The following is a 16,020-nucleotide window of genomic DNA, read 5'->3' on the forward strand; positions in this document are numbered from 1 at the left end:
ATTCCACCCTGCGGAAGAGGCAAAGCTGCGAGGTTCAGATGACCTTCAGATTCCAGCTCTGAAGGATCCTTCGTGGCTTCGACCCAAGCGAAAACGATGCCCTCTGCTCCTCTGCCTCGCCTCGAAGACCACCCAAGACCCTGGTCCGACGAAGGAAGCACTGCGGGGACTCGAGGGAAAGTGGACACCCGAACACGCCGGACATGGGTGGCAATGCTCCGTCTTTCACCCTCAGTGGAGTCTTCCACGTCAACCTGCTGCATTGACTGGACAGCATGTCAAGCAAGCTCAAGTGCCGTCGGAAAATGGTGAGCTTGGCTTTCGGACTCCGGAGCTTCTGTGCACGACCGCGTGCGAGGTTGGACGGCATGGACGGCTGTTGAATGTTCTGCATATTCCTTCAGGTAGGAGGTACTGTTGAAGGCATTTCATTTCCCAACTCAGTCCCATCTTACCTCATTTTATCTGTTCTTCTCTACCATCTTCATATATCGCTGTGCTGAAGGTATCCCGTTTCATCATGGACTCACCCATTGAAAAGGCAGAAATGCGCCAGCTAGAGGAGAAAGAAGTCTCACCTGCGAAGAGAGAGCTCATCCACGACCCAGAAGCAGAGGCACGAATCATCAAGAAGCTGGACTGGCATATCCTGCCGTGGATATTCATTCTGTGGCTATTGGCATTCATCGACAGGAGTAACATAGGTGAGTCTAGTAGTATCGATATAGATGAATCATCAAACCGCAAAACATCGTCGCTAACATGCACAACCCTCCAAGGCAACGCCAAACTCGACGGCCTCATCACCGACCTCAACTTGACGGGCAATCGCTACAACATCTCCCTCACCGTCTTCTACATCCTCTACGTTCTCCTCGATGTGCCCTCCAACTGGCTTCTGAAAATCGTCGGAGGTGGACGCTACCTTCCCATCCTCGCGATGGCGTGGGGCGTCGTAGGAACCTGCATGGGCTTCGTCAGCAACTTCGCCGGCTTGATCGTCTGCCGTATGCTCCTCGGAGCCTGCGAGGGCGGAATGTTCGGTGGCATCATCTTGTACCTGTCCATGTTCTACCCACGACACAAGTTGATGTTCCGCCTGGGAATCTTCTACTGTGCGGCGCCGCTTTCAGGAGCATTCGGTGGGCTGCTAGCCACCGGACTGGCGCAAATCGAGTTTCACGGTTACGACAAGTGGCCGTGGATATTCTTCGTCGAGGGCGCGGTAACGATCTGTGTTGCGGCCGTGGCATTCTTCTTCCTGCCGGATACTCCTGGATCTGCGAAGTTTCTGACCGAGGAGGAGCAGTGGCAGACCGTGCATCGGCTGAGCGATGATCTTGGAGGATCAACGACGCATGCTGGTGTTGAGCATGAGCGTTTCAATTGGCAAGAAGTACGTTCTCCTCACCTTTCGACACCATACTCAAGCAAAACTGCTAACATTTCCAATAGGTCCGCTTCGCCCTCCTCAACGTCAACACCCTCGCCATGTCCCTCAACTTCTTCCTCATCCTCGTCCCGATCTACAGCTACTCCCTCTTCCTTCCCTCCATCATCAAAGGCCTAGGCTACACCAACGTCACTGCTCAACTCTTCACCGTGCCACCCAACTTCCTCGCCTTCCTTTCCGTCATCCTCTTCGCCTGGACCTCCGACCGCATCAAAATGCGTGGGCCACTGATCCTGGTCGGCCTTACCCTCGCGGCGGTGGGCTACATCATGCAGATCGCAAGCACGGGCAATGGATTCAAGTACGCGGGCACGTTTTTTGTGGCTGTGGGAGCGTTTCCTTGTAGTCCGCTGGTGCTGGCTTGGCTGTCCAATAATCTGGCGCCTCATACGACGAAGGCGACGGGGTTGGGATTTCAGGTTGCGGTGGGGAATTGCGGTATGTCTGACTTTCGTTCTGAAATACCGATGCTCGAAATGTTGTACACGCATACTGATATACCACAACAGGCGCTTTCGTAGCGACGTGGACGTACCTTTCAACTGATGCTCCGAAGTACACGACCGGTCATGCGATCAATCTCGGCGCGATCGGGTTGGCGATGATCGTGACAGCGGCGAACATCTGGTACGTCAAATTCGAGAACGCGGCGAGGCGAAACGGGAATAGGGATGGAAGGCTTCAAGAACAAGGAGGAAGTCAGCTGGGCTACCGACATCCAAAGTTCGAGTACACTTCGTAGACGACGATGGAGCCATACGCCCAACGAATGACATGAGGTCGAAGAGCCTTCATCGCCCTTCTTTTCACTACCCCGGCTCGCCGACCATAATCTCACCGCCCACGTTTAAAGTTCAGAAGAAGACCTCATACCCGGGTATGACTTCTCTCAGGCCATAAGGCTGCCTTCAGCAAGGTCAAGGCTCGAGGTTGTTGTGAAGTCCTGAGGATCAAATATTTGGTGCTCTCACGAACATGCTTGATCCCAGCCATATACGCAAGGCTTTACTTTGACCTCACTCACTACTTGGACTTCCCTCCCTTGTCGGGAGCCTTTCGAATGTCGCATGGTCGGACGCATGGCGTCTTCGGATTCAGCTGCATTTGCTGATGATTTGTATCAAAGATCGGCTACGGAGGCGGAGGAACCCATGGACACGAGAGAGCTGAAGGTTTGGAGAACATCAAGTGGTTAAACTTATCTAGTAGATACCATTACTCTGTTCGTCTCGAACTTCTAGCTAAGTTGACTTGCGTCGACAATCCCTTCCCATACCTCTCAAATTCCATCGGTCCTCGTTCTCGTTCTATCTTGACTCCTCCTCATTCTCAACGGGTATCGATCATGAAACATACCAAAGACACACATCTCCCTCGTGGAAGGCAATGATATGATGCAAAACAATAAGGCAAAAGCAACAACAAGAAAGAACGGTCTCAACGTCAAAAGCAAACAATGAATGATGATGCTGTATTACCCAAATATGCCCGCAAGGCTGTCGCTCCTCTGTGCACCATTGCAATCTCCATGTGACTTGATCACACTCCTCGATATGAACAGAAGAACAATCCCGCTCTTTGTCCATCGATGTACCGACGACCGATCCAGTTCGCAAGACGTGGTGTGTGTGGCTCAGCTCCTTGGTGTGCCACACCTCGTGCAAGCTTTGAGCCGTCCGGACGGTGGTGGTATCGAGCTCCAAAGTGATCGCTGCTCGAGTCGATCCATGACGACGATGGCAGCTGTCAAACGCAAAGCCAAAGAAGAAGAACTATGTCGCTCAATGTCCAGAATAGAAATGAAAATGTTTAAAAAAAGAAAATGCCTCAAAAGCAAATGGGTATCTCGCGTTGATTGCGCCCCAAGTCCGCGACTCTCGGAGCAGTATGGTGGTGGATCCCGTGAGGGTGTGAAGTCTGTCTATCGTGATGGTGGTGTAGCGAGGTCCTCTCCTGGTCTTTGTATCCCGTGTTGAAAATGCTGACGTCGTCCATCGCCTTGATTGTTTTCCAGAACAAAGTCGATTGTTGTACCGGCTTGTGTAAGGTCCAGAATGTGTTGAAGGAATGCCGTGTCCAGATGACCACTTCAGGGCAGCCAGTCGGTACACTTGTCGAGATCTGGTGGTAGAAGCGGTCATCTGCTGTGGTCCGGACAAAGGCGGGAGTGGGGTCCTGAAACAAGAGGGGAGGGTGTGTGGTTGTGGTTGTGTGGTGCTCCGATGGGGTTAGTGTGGTGGGCCGAAAGCACCCCGCATGACCCGATTCGAGTGATCATCCAATCCAGCTGCCACCAACCACACCCCACATCACCTCGTACATTTCGAGCTGCCAAAGTCGGCAGTGGGGGACATTCTGGTGATGAAATCCTTCATCCACTCGTCGTCGGCTGATAGTCGTGCAAGGGCACGAATTTGGCGTGCTCCGGCATCGCGCCCGGTCCAGTCAACGGCGGCACTCGCTGATGGTACGGGTACGACTGCATCGTTCCAGGCAGACCCGTAGCCGGCGACGCACCGATGTAGCCACCAAAGTCCCAGCTGCGGCCGCCTCCGGTCGCAGCCGACATGTCAGTGGCGTAGTGCGCCGCGGGTTGATGCCAGGACGTCGCCTGTGCTGCGCCGGCAGAGGTGGGCAGGGAGATGCGCAGATCGCCTGGTGGACCTGCTGACGGGCCGAGACCGAGACCTAGACCTGCTGCTGATACTGAGATGCCTCCCGTCGTCCCGTGGTGAAGCGCATATGCATTGTGCATGGGCTGTGCCGTGTATGCATGACCTCCGACGGACGAGCTCGAGGTCGAGTGTGGCGAGGTGACGTTTCGCTGCTGCTGATGGAGGTCGAGACTGCCGTCCGATGGCCGATGGTGGTGTATGGGATAGCTCGGAGCACCTCCCGTGGCTGGCAGTGCGCCTGCAGTCGAGGAGTAGCTGGCAGACTATGCGATTGTTAGCTCATTGTCAATAAACAGGGTACGGGCGTGCATGTGCATGATGCGCGGCAAGGGTGACTTGCATATTTGCCAATGATCTTCTTCAAAGCCGTGCCCAGAATGCGCCACGGGAACACCTTGACATCCTTTTCAATGTTGCGTGGTTTCGGGTTGGGGAATCCCATGATCAGTTTGAAGAATTCTTCGCTGTCCTGCTTCGTCTTGGACACTGTGGCGGGTCGGAAACCTTCGAGATTGCGACGGATGCGGTTCTTCTCCTCCACGGTGAAGCGCACTGCAACCAGAGATTCGAGCAAGGAGATGGTGTCCACGGAAGTGACATAACACTCTTGCTTCTCCTCCCACCAGATGCAGCTGACGCAAATGCTGTTGGGAATGCGGTCTTCGAGTGTGACGGGCTCAAAGGTGGCCGAGATGACGCTTCCAGCTTGACTGCGTCTGAACTGCACCAGGCGACGTTTTGTCTCCCATTCTGTTGAGGTCCACTTGTCTGCCATGGTGTTGAGATCTTTGTCGAGCTTCAACTGAGCTTTGGAGTTGGACGGGTAGATGGCGTATGGATTGAAGCCGAGAGGTGCTGGTGTGGCGACAGCTCCCGGAGTTGTGGGAGACTGCTGCATCGTCGATGTTCTCATCAACGGAGGATTATGCGCGGTCGCCGGCGATGGGAGAAGCTGCGAGCCGCGGCTCGCACTCGAGATGGTCGCGGAAGAGGGACTGCGATTGTTGTACCTCGGGCTTTGTTGATAGCTGTATGAAGGAGTCTGAGCTGGCTGGAGCGAAGGAGTTCGCACAAACTGCTGACCGCCATAGTACTGATTCGATGACATGCGAGATGGCGGCGCACTGTACATTGGAACGTCACTGCTGAACGACCGGTAGTGGTTGGGCATGTCGGGAAGAGGTGGTTGGTGATATGGCGAGGTCGAGTTTGGCGATGAGCGGTATCCCAGATTAGGCATTGAGCGTTTCTTCGTTGGAGAACGACGAGGTGTTGAATCCGGAGATAGCTTACGCTTGCTGCGAGAAGCCAAGGGCTGAACGGCCATTTGAGGCGAATCGAGCTGGTAGTAGGACGGTTGCTGGTCCAGGTAGGTGTAGGATCCGAACTGAATGACTGGCGACTCCCAGCTCACTGAGCTGTCGTCGAGAACCAGGCTCAGCGAGACTTGTGGAGAGGGAGTGTCCGAGAGTGACGGTGCTTCAGCGGAGAGGGAATATTGGAAGGCGTGGTTCGCAGAAGGAGCTCTGCTGAGGATGCTCTCGCATCGCTTCTGACCAAACATGATGACGGGAGTGACTTGCGGTGCATCAAAGTCGTAGACGCTCTGGAAGTAGACGGTGACTTTGGTTCCTTGCTGGCCTTGCTGAGGCGTGTATGAGGTGATCTCCGGCGCTGGACGAGGAGCCGCCTCAAGATATGCAGGGTACTGAGCCACCTGCTGACCATAATAGGTTGGATCATGCGTGCCGAATTGTTGACCAGATGGTACAAGTCCGAGACTACTGGATGATTGGGGAAGGCCAGATGGTACCTGCGCCTGAGTAGCTACATAATCGGCTGGGTAGGATGTGTGGGCAGAGAAGCCGGCGTAGGCGTGCTGCTGGACCTGCTCCGGTCGTGTGGCTGTCTGGTAGTCTAAAAGCGTGCGTCGAGTCAGTCATCTGCTCATCCGCATGCGCACTTTTTGAGGCCCACATCGGGGCCGCGCTTGCCCCATTTTGAACCAGGCAACCAGAATGTCATCTTTCGGGTTGGAGGAAGGAGTGGGACTCACCATAGACATTGTAAGCTTCCGCTTTATCGAAGCCCGACATTGATAGTGAGTAGCTTCGAGGGCCCGACTGGGCCAGTGGCCCACTGTCGGGAGTGGAACGAAAACTCTCAGCTAGCGATGCTGGAACTCCTCCCTCTTCATCGACTGCGACAAAGGATTTGCTGTCTCGACGACCGGACTGTGGGACTGTTGTCAGTATGGATGCACCCAAACTTCGGAAATATCGATCATTTCGATGGATCGGGTTCGACAAACCTGGAAACGCATGCAGTCTGCTGTTAAGAGTTGGCTCGATCGATGGTCTCTTCTCGAATGCGCAGAGGCAGTTGTGAGTTGCAACTTGTGCGACGCAGAGCAAGTGCGACGGAGCGAGTGTATACCTATTGCCAGTTCACCGGGCTAGGCGAACTAGTGGGGATGGTTCGCGCAGCTATCCGCTCAGAGACATGCAGTTAATTGGCCTTTTCTTTGATATCAGTTTCAGAAGGGCAATTTTTCCCTGCCAGCAGTCCGCAGCCGCGTCAAAGAACGACGCCTCCCGTTGCGTGGTAGCAATTGCGGTGCTCGTGCAGACGTTCGCAGGAAATTGCAGGGTAGTTCCCGTCGCTGGAACCAAGGAGCTGTCGTTCCGTTGATGCGTCTACCCGTGCGGATTGCAAACGCTGTATCGAAGCAACAGTGCTGTATCGATTATGTTCTACCGGATGACACTGTCAAGGCGCCTGAGAGGGAATCAGCATGCATTCGTGGTGGATCATGTTGGCGGAAATAGAATGATCGTCATGGAGGTTACATCCTGGATGCCATACCGGGAAGAAACAAAGGACGTGCGTGGTGGTATGAGAAGTCGAAGCGCGCGCAAGTGGGGTCGGTGGCTGCAGGCGGTGTTAGACAGGTTGGATCTTGAGCTGCGTTGAGCCTCCGTCGTCCAGGAAAGCGTTGCTCCAATGCCTCAAGCGCTGACTGCAAGCCTTCGGAACGATGCGAGACGAAGTGTCGTTGTTGAGATCTCCAAGAGTACGCGCCACGTCTTGCGGAGGGAACGATGATTTAGAGGTGGAACAAGGGCCACGAGGAGAGACAGAAGGGTGAAGAGGGTAATGCAAGGAAGGCTGGGACGAACCTCACTATGCGACGATGCCATTCGGTGTTTGAAGAGAATCTTGGAACCGATCAATACGCCCTGGTCGTGGTAGCCGATGCGGCGGCGTGGCAGTAGTCGAGAGTATGAAGCGATGTAGCTGTAATGGACCGGCTGGAATGCCTTGATGGAAGCCAGGATCAGAAGGTGGGAAAGCTTCGTGCGCAAGCAACCCCGGGGTTGTTCAAGCTAATGGCGAAAGAGGACCGAGATGTCGAGATGGTCGATCATGTCTCGCAGAGTACCAAGAAATGCTTCCAGGAACCTGTAGCGCGGATCGATAGCCACACTTGGCGCCGAATCGCGGCTCTGTGTCAAGGAGGTTCGATGGTGGAGTGCGGTCTTGTGTGGACGGTGACCAGGTCGTCGGAGAGTGCGTGCAGAGGATGGTAGAAACAGGCGTGCTGCGGTTTGAGGATGTCGCGAAGGAAGGGCGAGTGTCCCGAGGACGGCAAAATGTCGCAGATGTGTCAGCTGTCGAAAGGGCAGATCAGTCGACGGAGAGCGCTGAACGTGCGCGTGAGGATTGCAGGTCGGGGTCAGTAGTATGGAGCCGAGTAGTCCATCACAATAGCGTAAAACAAAATAGATGCAACATGGGCAACAACAAAACAAACTGGAGGAGATCCGTATCTGCGTGCGCCCAACGTGGCCGTTGAAGAAGCCGTTACGACTTGCGGATGTCAATGCAGGGCCGATAGCTCTGGCTCAATGACGCGAGTAGCGGCCGTCCATGGCACGCCAGATTGCCCTTGGGGGTACGGATTCCAGTCCAGATGCGCCCTTTTAGCCATGCGCCTATTCTCAGATCAACAATCATCGGCAGTAACCTTGCCGCAATGCACATCCGTGATCAAGCTTAAATGTTTAAAGACACCACGACATCTCGCAAAAGATGAGGCGTACGGACGTACATTCCTTTGATCCTTCATCGCTGTCGTCCGCTCAGCGGGAGATCATCAGCATGCACTGAGCGTGGATGATCGCCTTGGCCCGTCAGCGAAGCAGGTCCCCGATCGGCACTGAAACCTGGCCTGGCCTGGCCCGGGCTGTCCGGGTCAACTGCTGTACATTCTCGCTGCTCTCAGGTTCCAAACCCATGAGCCCTCTCTCAGTGGCCATCGGTCAAGTTCGGAGCGGGTGGCGCATTCGCAAAGCAGCACAAGCACGCCTCGGGCCCTTGCCATTGGATACACATGATCTGAATTGGCCATCCCTTGCGGAGGCGGGGAGCGCAAAACGACGCCTGAAAAGGTCCGAAGTTCATGCGGAGTTTGCTCAATAGGTCGGTGACAGGCGAGTTGCCAATTCGCGAGCCTGGAGCAGATCCCGATCGCTGTCCATGGTGGCAGAATAGGTGGTTCAATGAAGGGATAGAGGCGCCCTAGGCCAGGTTCAAGTCCGGCAGTGGGCGGTGAAAGTGGGTTCGGTCGAATGAGTGGTAGGGGTGACGGGCAATGGGTCGGCGCAGAGAGGGCACGATAGGACTAGGGCACAGTCATCATTGTCGTGCCTCGACTGCGGCCATCGAACCAGCATGAGGTCGAATTGAGTTTGCCGGGGGATCGTCGTAGCGTCTTGGAAAATCATGCAACGCCAGGGTTGGCTTCGCCTAAGAGGCACGGCGCGCCCGGCTCGGCTGTGGGAAGAATGATGGAAGCGATGTTCCTATGCCTATTGCTTTACCCCGCCCTCAATGATTGAAGCCACTCTCCATCAAATAATTGACTACACTTAAAGGTACCATACATCTTCATGGCGACCATGACTCGCTCAGATACTCCTCTTCGTTCCCGAACTTCCGCATTGGGTGCCATTCCAGGTTGTCACCACATTTCGGGCCAACGCCTTTGCGGTCAACGTCCATAAACTGCAAGTGGACCGTGCCAGACGACCATGGAATCACTCAACGGTCCGCATATACATTAGTACATGAAGATTCCAACTCTTCTCGCTGCCGGCCGTAACACTCATCGATTTGAACGACAGGCGAACAATCATCCATCATCGAAAAGCACTCAATGAGGGTTCGACACTCGACGGCATTCGACACTTGCAACAATCTGCTCCTGCGTTTCGCTACGTTCCATCAACCCTACTAGCCTTGCCTCTCTTGCTTGTTAGTAACCTCGTATTCCCGTCTTAGTTCACAATACCCCAGAAGAAACCATGTGAGAGCGACCAGGTTGTCCGAAGACCCCGTCGTCGCGTGGCCGTGACAATTAGCCTCTGTGGACGGCAGCGACTCGGCCTCCCCTCCGGATCTCGCCATTGATGACCTTGATTACGCCCCCACCCATGATCCTTCGTCTCAACCATGCGATAATCCCAGCATTGCCACGTTCGAGAGCCCTTGTAACCCACCGGGAACATTCGCTTGACCTTGCAATGACAGCAGGCAAAAGCAAACTCAATACTGCAAATGGCAATGCGCCGCAAAGGCACGCGGATAAGAATCTCCTTGTCGGATACTGTGGTTCTCGGAATCTCGGCCGTCCGCGGGTGATCAAGGCTAGGCGCAACCAACTTGCAGTAGTGCTAGCTCAGCGATTGCCAGTGCATGCTGCACGAGCCTGTGTTTCCACCCCACGGCGTTTGACCCAGCGCCGCTGCCCGGAGTACCTGCGGCAGTTTTTGTCATCCACCTCGTCAGTGAGACAAGGACCACTAGGTGAATGGAGGTTGCGTATGCGATCGCCTACAGGCACTCATCACTATCGCAATAGCGCGCATGGATCACGCATCCACGATGCGACTGATCGGCGACAGGATCGCATGGGTACCACAATACCCTCCCGAGTCGAGGTCACGCGGTGTACCTTCTCGGCGAATCCTTCAGCCGCATCAGAAGAAGCGGACTCTCGATAATGCGAGCAAGTTCTCGAACCATGGAAACCAACATTCGAAGGCCAGAAGATTTAGCCAAATGGTCGAAATGTCGGTAGAAGAGAGACCGTTACCAGTTCCTGGAAGCTTTGTGGGCCAAAGGGACCGCCAGCGGGCGAATCCCGTGCCCGCAAAGCCATTGCATTGTCTCAGACAGGTGGAGCGGGCATGGAAGCTTTGCCGACTAACGTGTGTCGAAGACTTGGCGCTCTTGTCCTTGACGTTGAGGTCGACGAGTCATGATGGATTAGTACTCTGTTGCGACGAATCTCCCTTCCGGAGCGCCTTTTCCTTGTCCATCAGTCGCCGCTCCAGCGAGAACACCGCTCGCAAAAGGTCATGCAGGGAAGTCCCGGCGAGTTGTGAGGCTCTCGTATAGAAGACATTTGCGACACCATCCAGGTCGTCTTCAATCCTGTACTGAGGATACGAGCTGCCCGCACGAGGGATATCGTCGGTGCCTTCGTCAATGACAATCCGTTCAGGACGTAGCGCGCCTTGAACCTGGCGCAATCTTTCCGCCGAAGTCCTGCCAGTATTCCTCGTTTCGCCATCATGCACACGAGTGCCGGTACGCTGGTAATCGCTCGTGGTGGGGAACATTCTGAACAGCGTTCGCCGGAAATCTGCTTCCCTGCCCGCTCTACCACGCTCCCGAACTTCTTCAGCAGCGATATTGTTCTCGCACCAATCAAGATACTGGTCGAGTGACTCGCCAGCGAGATCGAGACTCTCAGCTTCCGTCATTGAGAAGGCATCCTTGTACGACAGTTGCTTTGTGGCGGAATCGTCTCCGGGGTCCTGATTTTGTTGTTGCTCGCTCCACATTTTCCAGTCCATTCGCAACGCGCCGAGATCGTTGCTGTCAGTAGGGTAACGTCTGCCGTTGTCGAAAGGAAATAACAACTTTGTCGTTGTGACGACCAACGCCATCAGTCGAATCTCCGGACAACGCAAACTCATCAGGGTCCCGGCCTTGGCGTTCAAACGGTAGGAATAGTCAACGTCCAGAACACGCGCGAGCCGTTGCGTTGCCACGAAGACCTCCAGCGGCAACGATAGCTCCGTTACCCATCGATACAGCAGCAGCGGATGGTTGACAGGTGGAACTGCCATCCCAAAGTTGTCGGCTAGGGTTGTGAGCCACTCGAGAATCTTCCTTTGGAGCGTCTCCGGAGCGACGAGATCTTGTGGCTCCAACTGTTCTTGTAGGTGTCCTGGCAACCGCTCCCGCATTGAGAGAGGAATTTCCTTCGAGGCTCGGTAGTAGCACAGCGTGCCATCGTTGACCCAGCTCGTCAGGTCGGCAACTGTCAAAGGTATCCGCAGCAACAAAAAGGCTGTGAAGTCCAGACAGAGCAGATCCATCAGATTTGGGCCACTTGCGACCTTCCGAGCATTGTGTTTTGTGCGCTGCGAATTGGCAGTCTTGCCGTCAGTGTCGCCTTCTGACTGCGAGCTAAACATTTGCGAGGACTGTGCCTCCGTATCGGTTTCAGAGTCGTATGACACTTTACTCTGCACCTTCCGTAGTCGGAGGGCCCAGAGATCTCGCACCAGACTCTGCATGGATGGATAGATCAGCTTCATGTGTGGATTCAGGATGGATTTGGGTGCTCACCTCCAGCTCGTCGGGCAGCTTCTGCACATCTACCAGCCATCGCAGTTGCTTTCTCAAGACCAGCTGTATGCACAAAAGATAGTGCTCGAAGGCTTTCGGGCCGCTGAAGCCAGAGACTAATCCTTCGTCAGTCACAGCTCATAGCATCAGATCATCAGCAGGTCGCCCACAAACCTCGACTTGCGAAGGATTCGGCATCAGAGTCTTTCTTGCGACTCTTCGTTCCTTGAATGACCAGCTCTCCAGTATCTTCAGCAATGACAGTCCCTAGCTTTGTGGAAGTCAGTTCGGCTCGTGAAGATGATGCATGGAATGGAGCCATAGACAAACCTCGGACTGCTGATGACCGCGGTCACAGTAAGTGAATCCATCATCACCAACATTGAATCTGCGCGATGCGCATCCCTCCTGTGAGCATTGCGGTTTCCGGGCGCGTCTAGATGACATGCTGATCCGAGAAGCTCATTCATAGCTCCGGACCGAGAGGTAATGGTATGAGGTTGAAAGATGTTGAAAGGTCGAAGAAGCGAGATACTCAGCTATTGTGAGACCGGACCTACAGGACTTGCTGCGGTTGCTCTGTTCCAGACATGGAAACCTTGAGGTAATGTCCAATGCGGCTCTAACTCAGAATAGCTCGTGCTCGACGATGGGTGGGTAGACGCGTGCAGTCGTGAAGTGGTTCACGTCGAACTTCAGGTCTCAGGTAGGTTTTAAAGTTTGGTCAGCAGAAACTGCAAACACTTCAACAGACCACACGTTGAGCATTACAATGGTAATATCACGGACTGCGATGAGACACTTTCAAAGACGAGAGAGCATAGTGCAAGATCGGGAAACTTGAGAACTTTTAAACGTCGCAAGCTCTCTGCGTCAGTCTACTCATAAATACTTTCCACAAAAAGCCGGAGCCCTTTTGGCTAGGAAGCACACGACTTATCCCCAACGAGGATCCTCCGCTTGCAAAACACCAACTCATGCCACGCTCATTGCTCCCGTATATCCATAAGTAATCTCCCGACCTCTCCACAGGCACTTATATTGGAATTGAATCGCAATGCGATCAAGCACCCTTGGGAGCCTCCTTGGCATCGATGGCAGCCTCCTCACCCATGGCGGTGAGAATAATGACGTCTGAAAGGACGAAGTCAGTGTATGGCCAAGATGTATGGCTCTCCGATCTTGCTTACTGGTGTCCTTCTCCTCCTCCTTGAACAGCTTGTTGATCTTGTCGCCAACCTCACCATCTGGAACCTTGACATCATCCTTGGTGTCTCCGTTGTCGTTCATGAGGGAGAGGAAGCCATCGTCGGTGATGTCGAGCTGCACCACATGGGTCAGCAAAAGTCCTGTTGTATGCTATCCTTCTCATGTGATCCTCCTTACCAACTGGAATTCGCGGCGGGAGACGTTGGGCACATCCATGTTGTGGGTGGATGGGCACAGATCTTCGTACTTCTTGCTGGTGAAGATGTCGATGGCGACCAAGTGGACCTTGGCGTGACCGTGCTTGCCGGTCTTGGAGGTGGACATGTCGACGATCTTGCATGGGCGGTTCTTGATGACGACGTGGCCGTTCTTCCTCAAGGCAGAGCACTGCATCGGGAAAGTGGTGGAGGCACCAGCATCGGCGCTGTCGAAGGAGACCTCATGCTGTGTGGCGATATGGTTAGCAGGCTGCGCGCAGTGGAAGTACGGTGGTCGCATCGGCGAAATTGATCGGTGGCTGTGGTGGGGTAGGATTGAGCGGTATGGGATCGTGTCTTAGGGTGGAACATGGATCGCTGCTCACCTGGGCATCGTTGTTGGTAGCGTCGGCCATTTTGAAGATAGTGTAGCGGTGTTCGTTCTGATGGGTGTTGTGTAGGAGTGATCCGGGTGGAGTCGAGTGGAAGTGGTGGACGGAATCTGTGTGAAAAACGAGGGGATCTCCAGGGCTGTGAGTTTCGCTGACTAAGCCGGATTCTTGAGCTCTCGAGGATGAACATGGATTGTGCCTCCGAGCTCCTGTTCAAATTGCGCGGCGTGAGTTGTACTCAAGTGGCTTGGTGTAAGCACTTTGAGCAGGAGAACGGAAGGAGCGATCTCACGCAAAGTGGACTATCCGTGCTCGTGATTGATCCTCAAGACTGACATGCAACTTGGAGCGAGTCTGATTCCTCCGCGGCCATGAGCATATGGCTGGAACGCTTCTCCGCACCATCGCGTGAGCAAACAACTTCTCCAAACCCGAATCGACCGCACCCTGCGTCGCGACGATCTGTCCAGCTTGGTCCGAGTACACTTCCTCGTCGACCTGGCCTTCAACCACGATCTTCATCCCTCTCAGTGGCCTCGCTCATTGGATCTACTGAAAGCCTCCCGTCGAGTGCAAGAGTTCCGAGTGGTTCAAATCTGAGAGAACAGCTGGCTGGTTCAGCAAACGAAGTCGCAGACCCACTCGCTGTATTGGAGCAGATTCTTGGTCCGAGCAGAAGTCAAGGAGAAGATGGAGAGACAATAGAGGACCGTGTCGCAATTGCAGATGGAATCGACCTCGGGGGACTTGACCTGGAGGAATTCGCCAACATATCTCCTGATGGAAAAGCGTTGCAGAATGGCACAGGCAAGACTGAGGCGATCGACGATTTCGAGAAGGAGAAGGACAAATTTGAAGACTTGCACAAGTCCATTCTTGCCTGCGACGAGGTGCTCAAATCTGTCGAGTCGTACTTGACGAGCTTTCAAGCTGAGCTAGCTGCTGTGTCCACAGAGATCGAGACTTTGCAGAACAGGTCTACGACGCTTAACAACAGGCTTGAGAATAGGAAGGCCGTCGACAAGGTTCTTGGTCCGGAAGTTGAGGCCTTTGTGATTCCTCCAGGAGTTGTTCGAAAGATCACTGAAGGGATCGTGGACGAGCAATGGATCAAGTCTCTTCAAGAAGTGGAGAAACGGTCGAAATCGATAGATGCAAAGATCAAGGAGGGCAAAGATATCAAGGCGGCGCAGGACGTTCAGCCATTCATCGAAGATGTTTCCAACAAGGCGGTAGAGCGGATTCGAGATTATGTCGTTGCTCAGATCAAAGCCTTGCGATCTCCCAGCATCAACGCACAGATTATTCAACAAAACAGCTTCCTACGATATCGGGATGTGTTTGCATTTCTGTCGAAGAAACAGCCCGAACTTGGCGCGGAGATTTCGCAGGCCTACACGAATACCATGCGATGGTACTATGTGCACAACTTCACAAGATACAAGGCCGCACTGGAGAAGCTCACTGTTCACATCATCGACCAGACTGAAGTACTTGCGGCGGAGAGCGGCGTGAAGAGGGGAGGCAAAAGTGCTGCACCTCATGACGCGTTTTCCATCGGCCGACGAGTGGACATTCTGCGGACTGCAAATGACACTGCCTTACCTTCTTTTGCGGCAGAAGACGACAAAGGCACGCATTATTTGGAGGTACCATTTCGAGCTCTCAACCTGGCGTTGGTAGACAATGCCTGCGCTGAGTACTCGTTCCTGGCCGAATTCTTCACGAAACAGCCATTCCAGACGACCAATCGCAGATTCAACGAGATCTTCCAGCCAACTTTCGAATTGGGTCAAAGTCTGACGAAGCAGCTCATCGAGCAGACACATGATGCTCTCGGCGTACTCACGTGCGTCCGTCTGACTCAACACTTTGCATTTGAGCTCCAGCGACGCAAAGTGCCAGTAGCGGAAGGCTACATCAATGGCACGAACATGATCCTCTGGCCTCGCTTCCAGCAAATCATCGATGCGCACTGCGACTCGATCCGCAAGGCTACGGCATCATTATCTGGCAAACCAACAGGCTCGGCCTTGACATTAACGTCAAGCTCAAGCGCGTCGAATACTGCACCTCATCCGTTGACGCAGCGCTTCGCCAACTTCATTCAAGGCATTCTCGCATTGAGCAGTGAGGCAGGGGATGATGAGCCGGTGGCGAATAGTCTGGGAAGACTGAGAGGAGATTTCGAAGCGTTCTTAATCAAACTGAGCAAGGGCGTTGCCGAAGTGAGGAAGCGGGAGAGATTTTTGTTCAACAACTATTCCTTGGTCTGTACGATTATTGGCGAGACTGAGGGGAAGTTGGCGGATGAAGTCAGGGAGCATTTTGTGGATCTTCGCGATGGCTTGGGGATAGAGTCGTAGTGGAATGGGCTGAATGACATGTGT

At 54.0% G+C, this 16,020-nt stretch overlaps 5 protein-coding genes across 5 annotated transcripts; 2 read left to right on the plus strand and 3 right to left on the minus strand.

Moving 5' to 3' along the window:
- Positions 1 to 547: 547 nt before the first annotated feature.
- On the plus strand, positions 548 to 2,195 carry MYCGRDRAFT_96262 (uncharacterized protein; the record flags this gene model as incomplete). Its single annotated transcript, XM_003848851.1, has 4 exons — positions 548 to 704; positions 780 to 1,396; positions 1,456 to 1,891; positions 1,963 to 2,195. The coding sequence occupies 4 exons, from the start codon at positions 548 to 550 to the stop codon at positions 2,193 to 2,195; spliced, it is 1,443 nt and encodes a 480-aa protein (XP_003848899.1).
- A 1,629-nt stretch (positions 2,196 to 3,824) lies between these two features.
- Positions 3,825 to 6,451, minus strand: MYCGRDRAFT_96263 (uncharacterized protein; the record flags this gene model as incomplete). Its single annotated transcript, XM_003849058.1, has 4 exons — positions 3,825 to 4,211; positions 4,430 to 6,045; positions 6,185 to 6,362; positions 6,440 to 6,451. 4 exons carry the CDS (start codon positions 6,449 to 6,451, stop codon positions 3,825 to 3,827), a joined length of 2,193 nt encoding a protein of 730 aa, XP_003849106.1.
- Positions 6,452 to 10,087: 3,636 nt separating this feature from the next.
- On the minus strand, positions 10,088 to 12,303 carry MYCGRDRAFT_111069 (uncharacterized protein; the record flags this gene model as incomplete). The annotated part of the gene is made up of 4 exons (XM_003849057.1): positions 10,088 to 11,774; positions 11,833 to 11,948; positions 12,007 to 12,103; positions 12,163 to 12,303. 4 exons carry the CDS (start codon positions 12,277 to 12,279, stop codon positions 10,449 to 10,451), a joined length of 1,656 nt encoding a protein of 551 aa, XP_003849105.1.
- Positions 12,304 to 12,657: 354 nt separating this feature from the next.
- MYCGRDRAFT_76399 (uncharacterized protein) lies at positions 12,658 to 13,694 on the minus strand (the record flags this gene model as incomplete). The annotated part of the gene is made up of 4 exons (XM_003849056.1): positions 12,658 to 12,966; positions 13,023 to 13,155; positions 13,219 to 13,485; positions 13,625 to 13,694. The coding sequence occupies 4 exons, from the start codon at positions 13,652 to 13,654 to the stop codon at positions 12,896 to 12,898; spliced, it is 501 nt and encodes a 166-aa protein (XP_003849104.1).
- Positions 13,695 to 13,881: 187 nt separating this feature from the next.
- On the plus strand, positions 13,882 to 15,996 carry MYCGRDRAFT_76401 (uncharacterized protein; the record flags this gene model as incomplete). Its single annotated transcript, XM_003848852.1, has 1 exon — positions 13,882 to 15,996. One exon carries the CDS (start codon positions 14,002 to 14,004, stop codon positions 15,994 to 15,996), a length of 1,995 nt encoding a protein of 664 aa, XP_003848900.1.
- Positions 15,997 to 16,020: the final 24 nt, after the last annotated feature.

Source organism: Zymoseptoria tritici, chromosome 10 (assembly GCF_000219625.1).
Source record: "Zymoseptoria tritici IPO323 chromosome 10, whole genome shotgun sequence".
NCBI classification, from domain to species: Eukaryota; Fungi; Ascomycota; class Dothideomycetes; order Mycosphaerellales; family Mycosphaerellaceae; genus Zymoseptoria; species Zymoseptoria tritici.